The sequence below is a fragment of the Physeter macrocephalus genome, chromosome 11, assembly GCF_002837175.3.
Source record: "Physeter macrocephalus isolate SW-GA chromosome 11, ASM283717v5, whole genome shotgun sequence".
NCBI classification, from domain to species: Eukaryota; Metazoa; Chordata; class Mammalia; order Artiodactyla; family Physeteridae; genus Physeter; species Physeter macrocephalus.
The window spans coordinates 8349368-8367293 of NC_041224.1; the positions used below are offsets into that span (position 1 = coordinate 8349368).

The 17926-nt window shown below is 41.5% G+C and overlaps 1 protein-coding gene across 14 annotated transcripts in view; it reads right to left on the reverse strand.

Annotated features, from left to right (window-relative positions):
- Positions 1-17926, reverse strand: part of ARHGAP12 (Rho GTPase activating protein 12) — a 120982-nt gene that overhangs the window by 46119 nt on the left and 56937 nt on the right. For 13 of the 14 annotated variants that reach the window (XM_055087724.1, XM_055087722.1, XM_055087720.1 and 10 more), the window contains one exon: positions 2671-2934. The exons of the other annotated variant lie outside the window; for it this stretch is intronic. In XM_055087724.1, the coding sequence (XP_054943699.1) occupies positions 2671-2934 (264 nt within the window). The remainder of the gene's footprint in view (positions 1-2670; positions 2935-17926) is intronic. 14 annotated transcript variants of the gene reach the window in all.

Sequence of the window (17926 nt, forward strand, 5' to 3'; positions counted from 1 at the left end):
GCGGTTAAATTTTAAGAATCACCATGTAGGGCTTCCCTGGTGGCGAAGCGGTTGAGAGTCCGCCTGCCGATGCAGGGGACGCGGGTTCGTGCCCCAGTGCCCCGCAACGGGAGAGGCCACAACAGTGAATGGCCCGCGTGCCGCAAAAAAGAAAAAAGAGTCACCATGTAGAACAAGTAGTAAGGGAGCTAAAAAATAGAAATAAAATAGAGAACAATAGCACCACCGCACATATAGCTCTTGTATGGTTTCAAGGAGCAAGAAGATGCTGATTAACTGCAGACTTTGATAAGTGCGCCAGTCACAACTTCTAAGGCGGTGTTTCTCATCAGCAGCACCGTGGACAGTTAGGGCCAGATTGTTCCTCGCGGTGGGAGCTGTCTTGTGAATCACAGGATGCTCAACAGCTTCTCTGGCCTCTACCCACGCGGAGCCAGTAGCCCTCGCTGAGTTGTGACAACCCAAAATATCCCCAGACATTGCCTAGGTCCCCCCAGAGACAACACTGCCCCACGTGAGAACCGCTGTCCTAGGGCAACCACTGAAATAACAAGCTTCTGAGTTAGGGTGAGCGGGCGAGCACCTGCTCCCTCTTAAACCCTACTAAAATACAAGTATCGAAACAAGCCTGAAAGACCCGAACCGTCAAGAACAGGGAGAACACAAGGAGACACAACAGCCACAAAACTCTGGAGGCTGAGAGGCAGATGAGCAAACACCTAAATTATCCGCAAAAAAAGCAGAATCTAAACTGGTGGCGGGGGCTGGGTGCCAGGAGGGAAGATGAAATCCAACAGGTCTGCAGAGCGAAATCTTCAAATGGCCCAGGAACTGACAGTATTAGGTACGCCTGGAACCGAGGGTACTGAACCGAGGGCTGAAATCGCCAGACTCCCCTTCCTCATGCCTGGCCACTAGGTGTGCACCCCTCCCTTCCTCCAGCCCAAGTGTAGGGTTTTACTCCCTCTGAAGAGGGATTCTGAGTTGGAAGACAAAAGGCACGACTGGGACGCACGCACCAAACAGAAAGAGGGGAGACGAAGGAACTATGTGCAAACTAAACGCCGGGGGCCAAGACCCAGGCGGCCCTTACTGTCCAGGCGTTAAGACTTCTGCAGAGACAGGTCAATCTTAAAGGGAAGACCGAATGGTTCCAACACTGGAGATGCCCCACACGCAGCTGACCGAGATCGCCGTAAAGCCAATTTCAAAATGCCTTGTAACTGTGATAAAAAAACGCTTTCCAACCTAGAATTCTCCACTCAGGCCAACTATCGAGTAATAGGGCAGAATACAGACTTTTTCACACACAAAGGCTCAATGTTAACCTCCCGTGCACAACCTTTCTCAAGAAGTTACTGGAAGATATGCTCCAGCCACTCTGGAAATACCTATTTTACACAATACCTGCAGAGAGTGAGTGGTGTGAGCTCAGACTCTGACACACTAATCACTCTCATCTAGTCACTGAAATAGAAAGCTAAGAAGGGTTGTTAAAGTTCCCATGTATACTTCAAATTTCTTTAAATTATTCTACAATTTATCCCTTACCCTAATTCTTCCAAATTATAAGATTTTACTTTATTATTGATATACAGGACAACTTATTTTCAAATCTTTCTGGACACACAAATTCAAATAACTTTCCTAACATCTTCTTACTATAGTAACACATGAACAATTTCTCACTATCCTCCACCTCATTCCTGAACACTGAAAGTAAAAGTTACCGCCAAAGCAAAGCTATAAATATCCAACTGAAAGACAGAATAAGACGAGGGGTCATTAACTATAAAAAGCTTTCAGATTCTGCTAGATGCAGGATGTGTTACCTGATTTCTCCAGCTCCTACCTAACTGGAGTTCTGTTCTTACTGTACAAGCCAGCCGCTCTCTCTAAGAGCAGGTATCCTGTGCAGGTGCGGGGGCCGCCGTCTACCAAACGGCAGGATTTAACTCCATTCTATCCACCCTACCCAAGCTTCTCCTGCACACCTGAACAGTCCCAATGACTCTCTCCAGGCCTCGGAGATGAGTGTTGCTCAAAACACCGCTGGCCAATTCACCGCACCACCCTCTGAGAGGTGGGAGGGAGGTGAAACCAAGGCAGGTGGGGAGACAGTATGGACACGTGTTAGAGACAGTAACGATATAGAGTGAACCGTCAGTCTTAGAGGGTGGTCCTTTGTTCGCAGCAAGGGAATTATACTTATTTCCCCTACATAGAAATAAAAAGTGACCTTGTATCTCTAACAAAAACTGACAAGTATCTTGCTAGCCCCACCAAACCATACAGAAAGGTGTCAATTAAATAACTCTGTTTTTATTTGTTTGGCTAAATCAGATCACATATCTTCTCTCCTTTTTCTAAAAGGTGTCACTCCTTGGGCAGTAACAATGATGGAATTAGTATCTCCTGGCGCATGAGGGAAACTACGGCCCCTCGGCAACGTTAACCCAGTTAATTCTGGAACTAGTAAGCATGCTCCAAGGCTAGCCGCCGTCCACCAGTTAGAGATTAGGAAGCAACAAGCAGTAATGTAATAAAACGTGGAAAAAAGGTTTAGTATCTTAGAGGTTCCACGGGTTAGAAGCAAACCTACCCACTTCTTTGAGGCACAAAAAGAGAAAAAGCTCGGTGACCCACTGGTTGACCCCTACCTCCTCATACCTCTTGATCTCCCGGACTCTGGGACTCTCCTTTGCTTATGTTCGTATCTCGAGTCCAACGAGGGGGTTTCCAAGTTCTTTCCTGTGTCCCTCTGTTATAGTAGTAACAACGCCCTGCACTATCTTTATGAGTTTCCCAGTCTCCGTGAATCTGAACTGCTGGGCTTCCAGGGATCGGGGGGAGAGCCGACTGGGATCTTTTCAGCTCTTGCAGGTTAGCGTAGACAGGAGAATCTGGCCGCCCTTGATTTGGAGGTGTTGTCGCCTGTGAAAAATGTGAAGTGTCCATGTTTAAACCGGCATAACGCTTATAAATTAAACACGAGACTGATAAACATAAATACTAATTCATTTTAAAATATATATACAGGTGTGTATATTCTTTTTAAGGAAATAAGAATTTAACAGTTTTAATAGTCATAGTTTGAAAAAAACATAAGCTTTAAAGAGAATCCAAAGTGTGCTTGGGCTTCCCTGGTGGCGCAGTGGTTGAGAATCTGCCTGCCGATGCAGGGGACACGGGTTCAAGCCCTAGTCCAGGAAGAGCCCACGTGCCGCAGAGCAACTAAGCCCCTGTGCACCACAACTACTGAGCCTGCGCCCTAGAGCCCAAGAGCCACAACTACTGAGCCCGCGAGCCACAACTACTGAGCCCACGAGCCACAACTACTGAGCCCGTGAGCCACAACTACTGAGCCCGCACTCTAGAGCCGCAAGACACAACTACTGAGCCTGCGTGCCACAACTACTGAAGCCCATGCGCCTAGAGCCCGTGCTCTGCAGCAAGACAAGCCACCGCAATGAGAAGCCCGTGCACCGCAACGAAGAGTAGCCCCCACTCGCCGCAACTAGAGAAAGCCCGCGCGCAGCAACAAAGACCCAATGCAGCCAAAAATAAATAAATAAATAAATAATTTTTTTTTTTTTTTTTAAAGTGTGCTTAATTACTTCCCCTCACCCTGAAAGAATACTCGACTAGAAGTCAGGAGCTATGGGTTCCAGTTCAAGATCTGGCCTAACAAGTTGTAAGACAACGAAAAAGATCACTTCATCTCTCTGAAACTGAACTTTTTAATCTCTGTAAGTGAAGAAACTGGATTAAACCACCTAGGTCCCCATTGGCTCTACAATTCTATGATTTTAGGCAATTTTTAAAATATGAAAAGTCTTACATATAGGTAACTCAGCATTTATTCAGAAAACTATCAAAAGAAAGATTTCATATCCTAAGCTCTAATATTAAATCAAGAATGTAAGTAAAAGACAAAGGAGATACAACACTTCAGGTAAGAATTTACCACATATTACTTCTCAGCTATAATTTCTCAGTAGCCATAAACAAATCTTTCCTCTCTTCCTAGTCCACTTATTTGTGAATTTCCTAAGACTGGAAAAACAATTAGTAGTAACTCTGATTTACATGCTTATTCAGTCTCAACCTTCAGTTTTACTTTTTATTTTTAAATGTCTCACTAGATGTCAGTCAAGAGCAGAATACTCCTCATACACTTTGCATAAGGACATTGTAAACCATATTAAGTTAGAATTATAATTGGTGAAAGAAGAAATGCACGTCTGAGAATGCCTTTTTAATACTGTGTGTGTGTATTTGTGTATACATCTTTCCTTTTACAAGAGGGTTTCTCAACCTCAGCACCACTAACATTTGGGAAGAGATCATTGTTTTTGTGGGAGGCTGTCCTGGGCATTGCAGAATGTTCACTAGCATCTCCAGCCGCCACCCACTAGATGACAGTGGCTTCCTCTCACTGTGACAGTTAGAGTCTCCAGACACTGCCAAACGTCTCATGGGGACAAACTGCCCCTGGTGGAGAACCTTGGCCTTATCAGTCCTAGAATTATTCAGATGTGCAAGTACTTCTATAATATACCCATAGTTTTATGAACACTTGAAAACACTGAATTAAAAAAGGGAAATGTGGGCCATCATCAAAAAATCTACAAACACTAAATGCTAGAGAGCGTGTGGAGAAAAGGAAGCCCTCCTACACTCTTGGTGGGAATGTAAACTGGTTCAGCCACTATAGAGAACAGTATGGAGGGTCCTTAAAAAGCTAAAAATAGAGTTACCATATGACCCAGCAATCCCACTCCTGCGCATATACCCAGACAAAACTATAATTCAAAAAGGTACATGCACCTCTATGTTCATAGCAGCACTATTCACAATAGCCAAGACATGGAAACAACCTAAATTCACCAGAGGAATGGATAAAGAAGATGTGGTACATATACACAATGGAATATCACTCAGCCATGAAAAAGAATGAAATAATGCCACCTGCAGTGACATGGATGGACCTAGAGATTGCCATACTGAGTGAAGTAAGTCAGAGAAAGACAAATATCATATGATATTGCTTATATGTGGAATCTAAAAAAATGGTACAAATAAACTTATTTACAAAACAGAAATGGAGTCAAAGATGAAGAAAGCAAACTTTTGGTTACCAAGGGGGAAGGGGGAGGGAGGGATAAATTGAGAGACTGGGATTGACATATACACACTACTAGATATAAAATAGATAACTAATACACACTATTAGATATAAAATAGATAAGAACCTACTGCATAGCATAGGGAACTCTACTCAATACTCTGTAATGACCTATATGGGAAAAGAATCTAAAATTAAAGAGTGGATATATGTATATGTATAACTGATTCACTTTGCTGTACAGCAGAAACTAACACAACACTGTAAATCAACTATACTCTAATAAAAATTTTATAAAAGGGAAATGTGGATGGATACACTGAATCAGTTTTATTGAAATTAAAGTACTTTAACTTCTAAAATATTATTTGCCTAAAAATTAATTATAATGAATCTAAATCACAGAATAAGTTTTACAAAAGAAAACAGTAGGGACTGCCCTGGTGACGCAGTGGTTAAGAATCCGCCTGCCAATGCAGGGGACACGAAAGATCCAGAAAGATCCCACATGCTGCGGAGCAACTAAGCCCGTGCGCCACAACTACTGAGCCTGCGCTCTAGAGCCCGTGAGCCACAACTACTGAGCCTCCGTGCCACAACTACTGAAGCCCGTAGGCCTAGAGCCCATGCTCCACAACAAGAGAAGCCACTGCAATAAGAAGCCCGTGCACCGCAACGAAGAGTAGCCCCCGCTCGCCGCAACTAGAGAAAGCCCGCACGCAGCAACAAAGACCCAACGGAGCCAAAAATAGAAAAATAAAAATGAAAGAAAATAGTAAAACTAACCCGAGACCTGAATACATTTATAAAACGGTTACCTTTGGTCTTTTTTAAACATGGTAATTATGCAAATATTGTACTCAGTGATACAAATTAGACCATTTTCCTATAAATGTTAGCTTTGAATTTAGACATTTTTCTATGAAGAAAATCTACCCATGAAGACAGATTTCCATGTGTTTCTCTTCCAGACTAATTCCATATCCTGATGACTTAGCTGGATAACAGTGCTTCTCTGACTAAAACCAACTCTGTTAATATAACAAGCAATTCTATAGAGTAAATCATTTCCCAGGACCTTATCTAGAAACTTCAACAAGTGTTAAAGTTCTGTGCTCCTGATATTTCACTAGACTTGGGGAAATAAAGACGCCAAGAAACAGCAACTTTCTAAACAATGTTAGAGACACATTGTACTACAGCTTTAAGAAATAACTAATTCCTGTTGTCTAAACAATTCAAATTTAAACAGTTTTCCCAATTTAAAAAAACTGAAATGCCTTAACAAAGTTTATAAGGCTAGCATAATTCTAAAACAAAAGCAGAGAATTAAATGAAAGTACAAACCAATCTCACGTATAAATATAAATGAAAATATACTAAATAAAACATTAGCACTCAAATCTAGCATGCATTAAATAAATCAGGAAAAAGCAGAAATATTAAGGGAGTCTGTCTTCTGGAAATCTCTTACTGTAATTCTTTACATTAACAGATTAACTTGATCGTCTCCACAGACACCAACAAAGCTACAGATAAAATTCAACATGGATTCAGGATAAATCTCTTTAGCAAGTGAGGAACAGGTGATGCCTCCTTAATTTGATTTTTTAAATTATTATTCAAAATAAACATCATACTCAGCAAGACACTGATAGAAGCATTTTCATTAAAGTCAAGAACAATTCCAGGGGGAGTTCCCTGGCAGTCCAGTGATTAGAACTTGGTGCTTTCACTGCCAGGGCCTGGGTTCAATCCCTGGTCAGGGAACTAAGATCCCACAAGCCACGCAGTGCAGCCAGAAAAAGAAAAATCCCAGCATGCCAAGTATCACGGCTTTTATTCAACAAATGTACAATACTAAGATATGAAATGTACTGAGACATGAAAAATGAGTTAACTCATAAATACCCAGTAGGAAAACAACCCTGATATTTGTCACTGACATAATGAATATTTGAAAACCTAAGTCCATGAAAACTACTAAGAAGTTTAATAAGTTGGCCAGATAAAAAGACCATTTAATCAGTTTCTGATACATGAGCAATGACAAGTTAGAAACTGTAACAGAATTTTTAAAATCTCATTTACACTAAGAACTGTTAAAACACAGTTAATGGGCTTCCCTGGTGGCGCAGCGGTTGAGAATCCACCTGCCGACGCAGGGGACACGGGTTCGTGCCCCGGTCCGGGAGGATCCCGCGTGCCGCGGAGCGGCTGGGCCCGTGAGCCGTGGCCGCTGAGCCTGCGCGTCCGGAGCCTGTGCTCCGCAACGGGAGAGGCCACAGCAGTGAGAGGCCCGCGCACCGCAAAAAACAAAAAAACAAAAAAACAAAAAAAAAAGTCCAGTGATTAGAACTTGGTGCTTTCACTGCCAGGGCCTGGGTTCAATCCCTGGTCAGGGAACTAAGATCCCACAAGCCACGCAGTGCAGCCAGAAAAAGAAAAATCCCAGCATGCCAAGTATCACGGCTTTTATTCAACAAATGTACAATACTAAGATATGAAATGTACTGAGACATGAAAAATGAGTTAACTCATAAATACCCAGTAGGAAAACAACCCTGATATTTGTCACTGACATAATGAATATTTGAAAACCTAAGTCCATGAAAACTACTAAGAAGTTTAATAAGTTGGCCAGATAAAAAGACCATTTAATCAGTTTCTGATACATGAGCAATGACAAGTTAGAAACTGTAACAGAATTTTTAAAATCTCATTTACACTAAGAACTGTTAAAACACAGTTAATGGGCTTCCCTGGTGGCGCAGCGGTTGAGAATCCACCTGCCGACGCAGGGGACGCGGGTTCGTTGTACTGAGACATGAAAAATGAGTTAACTCATAAATACCCAGTAGGAAAACAACCCTGATATTTGTCACTGACATAATGAATATTTGAAAACCTAAGTCCATGAAAACTACTAAGAAGTTTAATAAGTTGGCCAGATAAAAAGACCATTTAATCAGTTTCTGATACATGAGCAATGACAAGTTAGAAACTGTAACAGAATTTTTAAAATCTCATTTACACTAAGAACTGTTAAAACACAGTTAATGGGCTTCCCTGGTGGCGCAGCGGTTGAGAATCCACCTGCCGACGCAGGGGACACGGGTTCGTGCCCCGGTCCGGGAGGATCCCGCGTGCCGCGGAGCGGCTGGGCCCGTGAGCCGTGGCCGCTGAGCCTGCGCGTCCGGAGCCTGTGCTCCGCAAGGGGAGAGGCCACGGCAGTGAGAGGCCCGCGCACCGCAAAAAACAAAAAAACAAAAAAACAAAAAAAACAAAAAAACCCCACAGTTAATAAGCTTAACAAAAAGCTTTGAAAAAAATAAGCTTAAAAAAATGAGGACTACTTCTAGATAAACTGTTGTTCCTTAATTTTGTAAATGTGTTCCTTCTCAAAAAATTAATCTATAAATTCTACAAATTCAATGCAATGTTTGGCACACAGTATAGTTAGTTCACAGCCTTGCATACAGTAGCACTGAAGGAAATTCGTTGAATGAACAAACAAGTGAACAAAAGAATGCAAACATATATACCCAAGTAAAAGCAAAACTGAAGGACTTGGAAATGGTCACATGTGATAAAGAGAGGAAACTAGGGAATCATCCACATTTCTAGTTTGGGAGCAAGGACGGACAACTGTGTCACCATTTAAGACAGGACTAAAAGTGGACTAAGCATCAAACACTCAGCGGTGCGAAGGTTACGAATATGATTAAAAAATTAGTCTTGTCTTCTAGGACCTCATAATGTAGTAAAAGAACGTGAAACAAAGGTCGTTTAAATGCGTAAGAGACCTCATGCTAGAGCTACACATGGGACGGTGTAGGAGCCAAGTCGAAGAGACTTGGAACCAAGGGAATAAGCCTCAGAAATGAATACATAAGAATTAGCCAGGTCAAAGCAGGGGACACAGGAGGCAGAAGAACAAACGTCTGAGAAAAAAGCACGGGGCATTCAGGGAAGGATGCCAACTCAGAGGGCAGGTGAGAGGAGAGGCACGAGGAAGACGTAACGAGAAGCAAATGCCGGAACAAGGAAAGTTTGTGTATCATGTTCAAAAGCAGACGTTACCCAACAGCATTTAGGGAATAACTGGAGAAGTTAAGCCAGGAAGTACATTCTGAGCCAAAATTTTGAAATACTGCAGATTTTAGATGAACACAATTAGAGGCAGCGATCAGTTAGGAGGTCGGTACAGACAGAAGATGAGAGAGGCAACAGGACAAGAAGAGTAGGAATAGAGAAGCAGGGCCAGATGCAAGAAACAATTAGAAAGTTGTATTAACATGCAGATTGTATGTCTGTTTATGTGAAGCATGTTTTTTGGTGTGTGTGTGTTTAACCATGGGTTAAATAACGTCAAGATGAAGAACATGATAAAGAGAGGAACACAGAGGAGTTCCATTTAGATTGTAGTAGGTTGGAACTCCTTTTCAAGCAAGTCCCGGTGGAAATGCTCCGGCTGTCAGGTACCCAGATTGGGAGCTCAGTCTAGAATCAGCGCTAAAAACATAAAAGTCATCGGCATACCGGTGGGGCCAGACCTTCAGAGGGCACACAGAGGGAGGGGGGCAGGCCCCTGGGGAGCACCACGCAGCTGCATTGCGAGGTAAAGTGGGCAAACAGGCATGAAGTTAGCCTGGGGTCTGGCATGGTGACCTCTGGTGGTTTTATTACAACTACTGATGCAATTAATATAATTAAGGTACTAAGCAAAGTAAGAGGATCCAGTAAAGGAAACAGAAAGTCAGAAGTAGACAGCCTGACAGGAAAAGATGGTATTTCAAAGTCAAGGAGAAGGAAAATTTCAAAAGAAGGGGAACTTGTTTCACTCTGAAGATTTCAATACAAGGGCCGTGAAACAACCACTAGATTCAGGAGTTAAGAAGACATGAGGGGGCTTCCCTGGTGGCACAGTGGTTAAGAATCCGCCTGCCAACGCAGGGGACATCGGTTCGAGCCCTGGTCCGGGAAGATCCCACAGGCCGCGGAGCAGCTAAGCCCGCGAGCCACACGCGCTCTAGAGCCTGTGAGCCACAACTACTGAGCCCGCGTGCCTTAAGCCCGTGCTCCGCAACAAGAGAAGCCACCGCAAGGAGAAGCCCGTGCACCACAACGAAGAGTAGCCCCCACTCGCTGCAACTAGAGAAAGCCCGCACGCAGCAACAAAGACCCAACACAGCCAAAAATAAATTATTAATTTTTAAAAAAAGAAGAGGTTTACTGATGGTGGATGAATGGTAAAACTTTAATATTTCACGCTCTTACTTACCACTAAACTTTTGGACAGATGTTTATTTGAAATGTTGCTCATTTGCTGTTACGAACAGCTTCTAGTAGAAATAAGAAGTTTGTTTTCTTAATAAATTAACTCCAAACTTAAGACCAGCTTAAACCTTCAATTTCCAAAATGTGCAGAAAGAGAACAGAAGAGGAGTCAGTATTTTTAATATTCTGATCTCTGGCAAAAAGACACTGTCCCTATTTATTATCAACTGCTCAAACCATTGAGAAAAAGTCAAGGGAATGACCAACTGATTGATCACTAACAAGTTTCCTCAAGAACTCCTGAAAACTTAAACTCTTGGTAGAAAAAATACATAGTATAAAATATCAAACTTCTTTTTACATACACACAAAACATGTATTAACCACAACAAAGGATGGTTACATAATTATATACCATTTTGTCCAGTGAACCAAAACTATGGGTTTTTTAAATGAACACAATGCTGGTGAGGATCAATGTTAACTCTAGTTTACTGCTGGTAACTTTAACTAGATGAACCCTTTTGGAAAACAGTTTGACAGTATGTTTCAAAAGCTTTTAAAAATATTTTTAGGGGAAAGGGGAGAAAAAAATTGTATACATCGAAAAAAGTTTTCCCACAAAGATGTTCATTCCAATGTTATTTATCAGAAAGAAATTAGAAACAATCTAAACATCCAACAACAGAAGAATGGTTAAGTAAATAATGATCTAATATATAAGGCAATACTATAAAAGCAATGAAATGTTAATGGTTTCTTAACATGATAAAAATAAATTATGAGGTTAATGAGAAAAGCAAAATATAAAAGTGCATCTAACTTCCAACTTAAAATTTTAAAGTATGAAGAAAAACAAGCTAAAACATTATGAGTACCTGGCAAGGTTTTCACTCAGATCTAATGGAGAGATCAAAAGTTTCATAGACAAGCAAAAGCTAAGAGTTCAGCACCACCAAACCAGCTTTTTACAAGAAATGTTAAAGGGACTTCTCTAAGCGAAAAAGGCCACAACTAGGAACACGAAGATTATGAAAGGTAAAGGCAAATACACAGTAAAGGTAGTAAATCAACCATATATAAAGCTAGTAGGAAGGTTAAAAGACAAAAGTAGTAAAATCATCTTATCCACAGTAAGTAATTGATGCAAAAAACGAAAAGGTGTAAAGTACGATGGCAAAAACAGTAAACCTGGCGGGGAGGGGAGTAAAAATGCAGGGTTGTTAAAATGCGTTGGAACTTAAGAGATCAGCAACTTAAAATAATCATAGATAGATATAGATAGATAGATAGATAGATAGATAGATAGAAACCTCGTGGTAACCACAAACTGAAAAGCTATAATAGATACACACAAAAAAGAGAAAGTTATCCAAACACAGCAATAAAGACAGTCATGAAGTCACACAAGAGAAGAGAAAATAGAAATATTGAGTCACTATGTTGTGTAACAGGACCTAACATAGTGTTGTAGGTCAATTATACTTCAAAAACAAACAAATAAACTCATTGAAAAAGAGATCAGATTTGTGGTTGCCATGGGGGAAATTGGATGAAAGTGATCAAAAGGTATATATGATAAAGAAGTACTAGGAGTGCAACGTACAGCATGATAAATATAATTAATGCTGCTGTCTGTTATATATGAAAGTTGTTAAGAAAGTCAATCCTAAGAGTTCTCATCCCAAAAAGAAAATTTTTTCTATTTTTAAATTTGGTATCTATATGAGAAGATGGATGCTCACTAAACTTACTGAGATAATCACCTCATGATGTATGTAAACCAAATCATTATAATGCACACCTTAAACTTACACAGTGCTGTATGGCAATTATATCTCATTAAACCCGGAAGAAGAAAATTTTAAATTAAAATGTAAAAATTTTTAAATCAGTTTTCTCGGGAATTCCCTGGTGGTCCAGGGGTTCGGACTTGGCGTTTTCACTGCTGAGAGCTCGGGTTCAATCCCTGGTCGGGGAACTAAGATCCCCAAAGCCACTCGGCATGGCCAAAAAAAAAAAAATCAGTCTTCTCTGCATAATATAATTATATTTTTTTCTATGTGCTTTATTACCCAATTTCATCACAATGAGAATTATTACCCGTAGAGTTTGATTAGGACAAGAATCTGGGGCATTTGTCTAGTCTACTGGACTCATAAATTGACAGCAATAGTATTAACACTATACAAACTAGTGTTTCTTAAGGGATGGTCAATGGATCATCTATAACAGACTCATCTAGGGGTGCTGATTAAAAGTCTTGTTACTGGGGGTGGAGAGTAATGGGGGTGAGAGTCAAGAATCTGTATTTTCAAGTACCCTATGTGATTTTATGTATACTATTATTCAGAAGATACTCAACCTTTCTGAATGGACTTAGGGCAAACCGGGCCCCTGGCCCAATATACTTGTATTACAAAAAACATAAAAAACTTAAAGACAATTCTTAAGTCCATACCACCAGCTTCTTACTCTGCAGATAACTCAAAGGAAGAAGTCTTAAAAGAATAAGCAACAAGAAGTACTTCCAATATATGAATCAAACAAAAATTAGTTCTCAAATATTTATAAGACTTCATTACACACTTAAACTGAACAAACAGCCTTGTTCATGAAGTGTCACCAACAAAAATGAGTGGATTTTTCATACCAAAAAAAAAATCTTTAAAAGGAGAACACAGAAACAAAGGTAATTTTATGGGTCATATCTGTCATTAATTAACAACTGAACTGGGACCAGTACCTCTGCACATGACCCAATTTAATATTTTAAAAAAGACCTGGCCTGTTCCACTTCTATCTATACACAGATGAAAATAGTCTTCTCACTATCCACAGAAAGGAAAAACTGGGGAGCCATATATAAAGAAGGTAACTTTTAACTTCGATTGTACCTGAATTCTTACTTTAATACCAAAAATACTGAGATTTGGCCCTCTTTACTTTTGACATTCAGTCACTGTTTCTAAAATAAACTTCAGAGAACAGGAGAATACATATTAGCTACGCTTCTTGTTTCTTAATTAGCATATGCTACTCTGTACTAATACTTAAGTATTATATCTACCTTACCATAAATGCCAAATTATATCTATATTACTGAATAATCAATAATTTATATTACGGAATAATCAGTCCCTGCAGCCTATAATCATACCTTTAGATTTAGATTTATGGGGAAAAAAACATATACCAAAGTATCAAACTCCACAACGGAATTCTAATTACTTTTTAAACTCTATTTTAATTCATGTGGAAAAACGACATTTATGTGCCTTTGGTAATTTACCTCCTTAAACTCTGCTTTACCATAATTGCTAATTATAATAACATTGGGTCAGTTAACAGAATGAGGACAAAAAGAAAAAATATGGTCAACAAGCCAATATTCAGTTAAAATAGGACTGAAATTTGTTTCAGTTTCACAACTGAAAATTGCACATCAACTTTATTTATTTATTTGTTTTTAAAATTTATTTATTTTAGGCTGCGTTGGGTCTTCGCTGCTGCGTGCGGGCTTCTCTCTAGTTGTGGCGAGCGGGGGCTACTCTTCATTGTGGTGCGTGGGCTTCTCACTGCGGTGGCTTCTCTTGTTGCAGAGCACGGGCTCTAGGCGCGTGGGCTCAGTAGTTGTGGCACACGGACTCAGTACTTGTGGCTCGCGGGCTCTAGAGCGCAGGCTCAGTAGTTGTGGCGCACGGGCTTAGTTGCTCCGCGGCATGTGGGATCTTCCCGGGCCAGGGCTCAAACCCGTGTCCCCTGCATTGGCAGGTGGATTCTTAACCACTGCCCCATCAGGGAAGCCCTGCACATCAACTTTACACTGGAAAATGCAACTTTCCAAAAGACAATATTCTCACTTAAAGTCAAATTTTAGGGGAAGGAGGGAAATATATTACCCTCTGTTTAATAATTTTTAAATACAAACACTTGCAAGTTGAAGTGTTCATATCTTAAAGCATGGCTGCACTGAGATTTCAAGCTCTGTACAGTATTCTGACATTTTCTGCAACTCACTTATTTAACCATCATTTAAGAACTAATTATGAGCCAGGGGGGAGATGAACATAAGACAGTCCCTGTCCTTCAGGGCCAGCAGCCTAGCAAAGAGGAAGAGACAGGCAGAACAGCACTCCAGGGGCAGGAGCTGAGAGTTATACAGAGAAGCAGCACTACACAGAGAGAAGAGGGTGGGATGGGGTGGTCGGGAAAAGGCTCCCGGCAGGTTTAACTGCATCTTTAAGGAAAGCAGGAGGAAGCCAGGGATGCCGAGAAGTGGTGAGGACCCTCCAAGAACACTCACGGTCTTAGGTGTTTAAGCTGACATAACACAAGGAAATGAAATGCAGTCTTTCAATAATGAAACATAACTGGTAGCTAAGTGAATTCAGTGCTGTGAAAAGCTTTCACAGATATTATTTTCATGGTAAATAAATTCTTTTCCTTACTGGTTTTCTAGTTATTGCAACCCAAGGCTGCGAACTCCTCCGGGGCTTGCTGTCATACATTCAGCTACTAAAGGCTCCCATTCCCCCTGGCTTCTGTCCTCCCCCTGCCCCGCGGACCGTGGCCAAGAACCTGAAGGAGCCCTTCACATCATCACAGGTCCGTCACTTATGCCTCCTCCCCGACAGACATAAACAAGGCAGGTCCCAGGCGGGAAAGCGCGGAGGCCTGACGGATGCTCGTTTCTGGGAACCACACAAACGCACTGGAGTCATTCCTGTGCCACCAAACCTGCAGTAACCGCTGCCAACAGAGCAACCGGGCCACGCCATCAACAGAAATCTCTGTGGTTCAAGACTCTGGACCTACAGGGTGTGTAGATAGCAGCTGACTGACACCACGGTGAAGAGCCCAGGGTCCTGGGGCCCAACACATACATAGTCGTGGGGGGGGGTGCGTACAGTTGGGAGGTTTATCATAAGTAAAAGATCTGCCAAAAAGGGACAAGTGACAAACTTCCCCTTGGAGATCAAGCCCACACCTCTCCAGTGTCAGCTTCTGTTGTCCTCACGTGGGTCCTTCCTGGGCCTAACTACCCTGTAGCTTGTTGTGGAACTTACGACACTGCAGTGTCATCCCACATGGACTGCCGGCCTTTCCCTCTGGAGCTTGATCGCCTTTCAGGCAGAAACGCCTGCCTGGTTTCTCGCTTCATCTTTGGCGCCAAGCACAGCACTCGCGCACGGTGAACACTCAGGATGTTCTTAAAGGAAAATTACCTTTATAGCACTAAAGAAGCTATCATGAAATCCATGCAGTAAAGTTAATTTCCTACTCCTGTGTTTACAGTCTCCCTGGGAAATCTTAACTGACTCCACTGCTTCAAAAAAATCAAACTCTGTCTCTCTCCCCCCTCACCTGAACAGCAGATGTGTTGTGAAAGACTTCCTGGCACGGACCCTCCAGACACTCAGACTCATCACCTCCTCGGCTTCAACCTCCGTCCATAACACACTATCCTAGTATCCTCACCAGTTCAAACAACGGCATCACGAGCTCCTCAGGGGGAGATCTCAAAGTCACCCTGTGTCTCTTCTCTTTACCCCAAAGAGCTTCTACTAACTCTTCCCCCTACTGTGTCTTGAATTCCTTCCTCTCCTATCCCAAGACACCCACCTTAATCGAGGTGGTGAATAAGCGAGGACAAGTCCCATTTCTTCACCTCGTCGAACTGATCCTCCAGTCCCAAGAGTTATTCTCCAAAAACAAATCTGATCTCGTTACTCACCCACTTCAAAAACATCAATGAATATTTCACTGACTGTCGAAGTTCAAATATCACAGCAGAGAACTGAAGGCTCCTAAAAACTTCAGTCTCAAACAATCTTTTCTGCCTTTTATTGCGACTGTGTTTACATTCTCTGTCCAAAACCCCCATGTTACTCACAATTCTATTAAAGTCATGCTATTTTCCCTTTTTACACCTTCCAATCATTATCCCTCTATCTACAATAGACTATCCCCAACCCCCAACCCGTGAACCACATATAAACCATAACGAGTTGGTTCAAAGGTCCCTTTCTCTTTGAGATGCCACTCTACTCCTCAAGGGCAGAATTCATAGGTTTCCTGCGCCTCTAGAGCAGCACTGACACATGAGCCAGGCGATTTAATATTTTCCAATGACCACATTAACAAGGTAAAAGTGAAGAGGTGAAATGAATTCTAATAGTATATTCATTCAACCCAATATTCAAAATGTTAGCATGTTACTGTATAATGAATATCAAAATTATTGAGATATTTTATTTTTTCTGGACTAAGTCCTCAAAATCCAGCATGTATTTCATAGCATATCTCAATTCAGATCCTAAACTTTCATCAAAAGTACTTGACCTGTATACAGATTTCATAAAATTTACAGTTGAAAAATAGATTCACAGACTCAAATGATTCCAAACAGTCTTACAAGTTTTCCCATAGACGAATCAAGTATGAGTTTTAAAATTTTAACTTGGAGTAACTGAAATAAAATAAAATAAAATAAATTCAGTTCCTCAGCTTCACTAGCCACATTCGAAGTGTTCGATTACCACACTTGGCCAGTGGCTGCTAGATCAAATAGGGCCAACTGGCAGCCCTTCGTATTCACCTGTACTAACTGTCCCCAGCACACCCCACAGTAACTAGTTGTTGTTCTTCTGCCTCCCAGTAAACTGTAGGCCCCTGAAGAGTTCAGAGCAAGACCACGTCTTAATCATCATATGCTTTCAAAGTCTACAACTGAAGATCCCTTCTCAAGCCCTGACTCAGACTCTCATGATTTGTTTTCCCAGTAACTGCTTTCCCAGTCCACAGTATGTTTTAAGTAGAAAGGTAACGGGGATAGCTGCTAGATACTAATATTTATTGACGAAACCTCATTATTAAGCTGTGTTAAAAGTACTCAACCAGAGATGCTTGTCCTTGGTCAGTTAAGCAAGCAAAATTCCTCAGCAGGACGTAACGCTGAGATAACAAGACTTAGTTACTATTTTATGTTGATGAAGCAACAGTGCAATGGCCTGGTGCGCTGCCATTCGTTATTACTAATCTCCCTCCGTGCGAACTTGAATGGTAACTCTAGACTCAGCACCCAGGGGATGACTAAAGAATACTCCGTTGCTGAAATTTCTAGAGGGTAAAAGTTTATGGTACAATTACAAAGGAAGAAAAAATGCATCTGTGTTTAATTATTGAAAGCATGTACTACAGGTACAAATCTAAGCTTAGAAGCTGAGGTATCTGGCAACAACAAAAAATATAATAACTTCAAAAGGATACAAAATTAATCCATAGTAATATGGGATACACTTAAAGGTTGACATACTATCTTTCCTCTAATTTTCTGACAAATGACTATTCCTTTTTGCTTTTCAAAAATAAGATTCTGGGGCCTCCCTGGGGGCGCAGTGGTTGCGCGTCCGCCTGCCGATGCAGGGGAACCGGGTTCGCGCCCCGGTATGGGAGGATCCCACATGCCGCGGAACGGCTGGGCCCGTGAGCCATGGCCGCTGAGGCTGCGCGTCC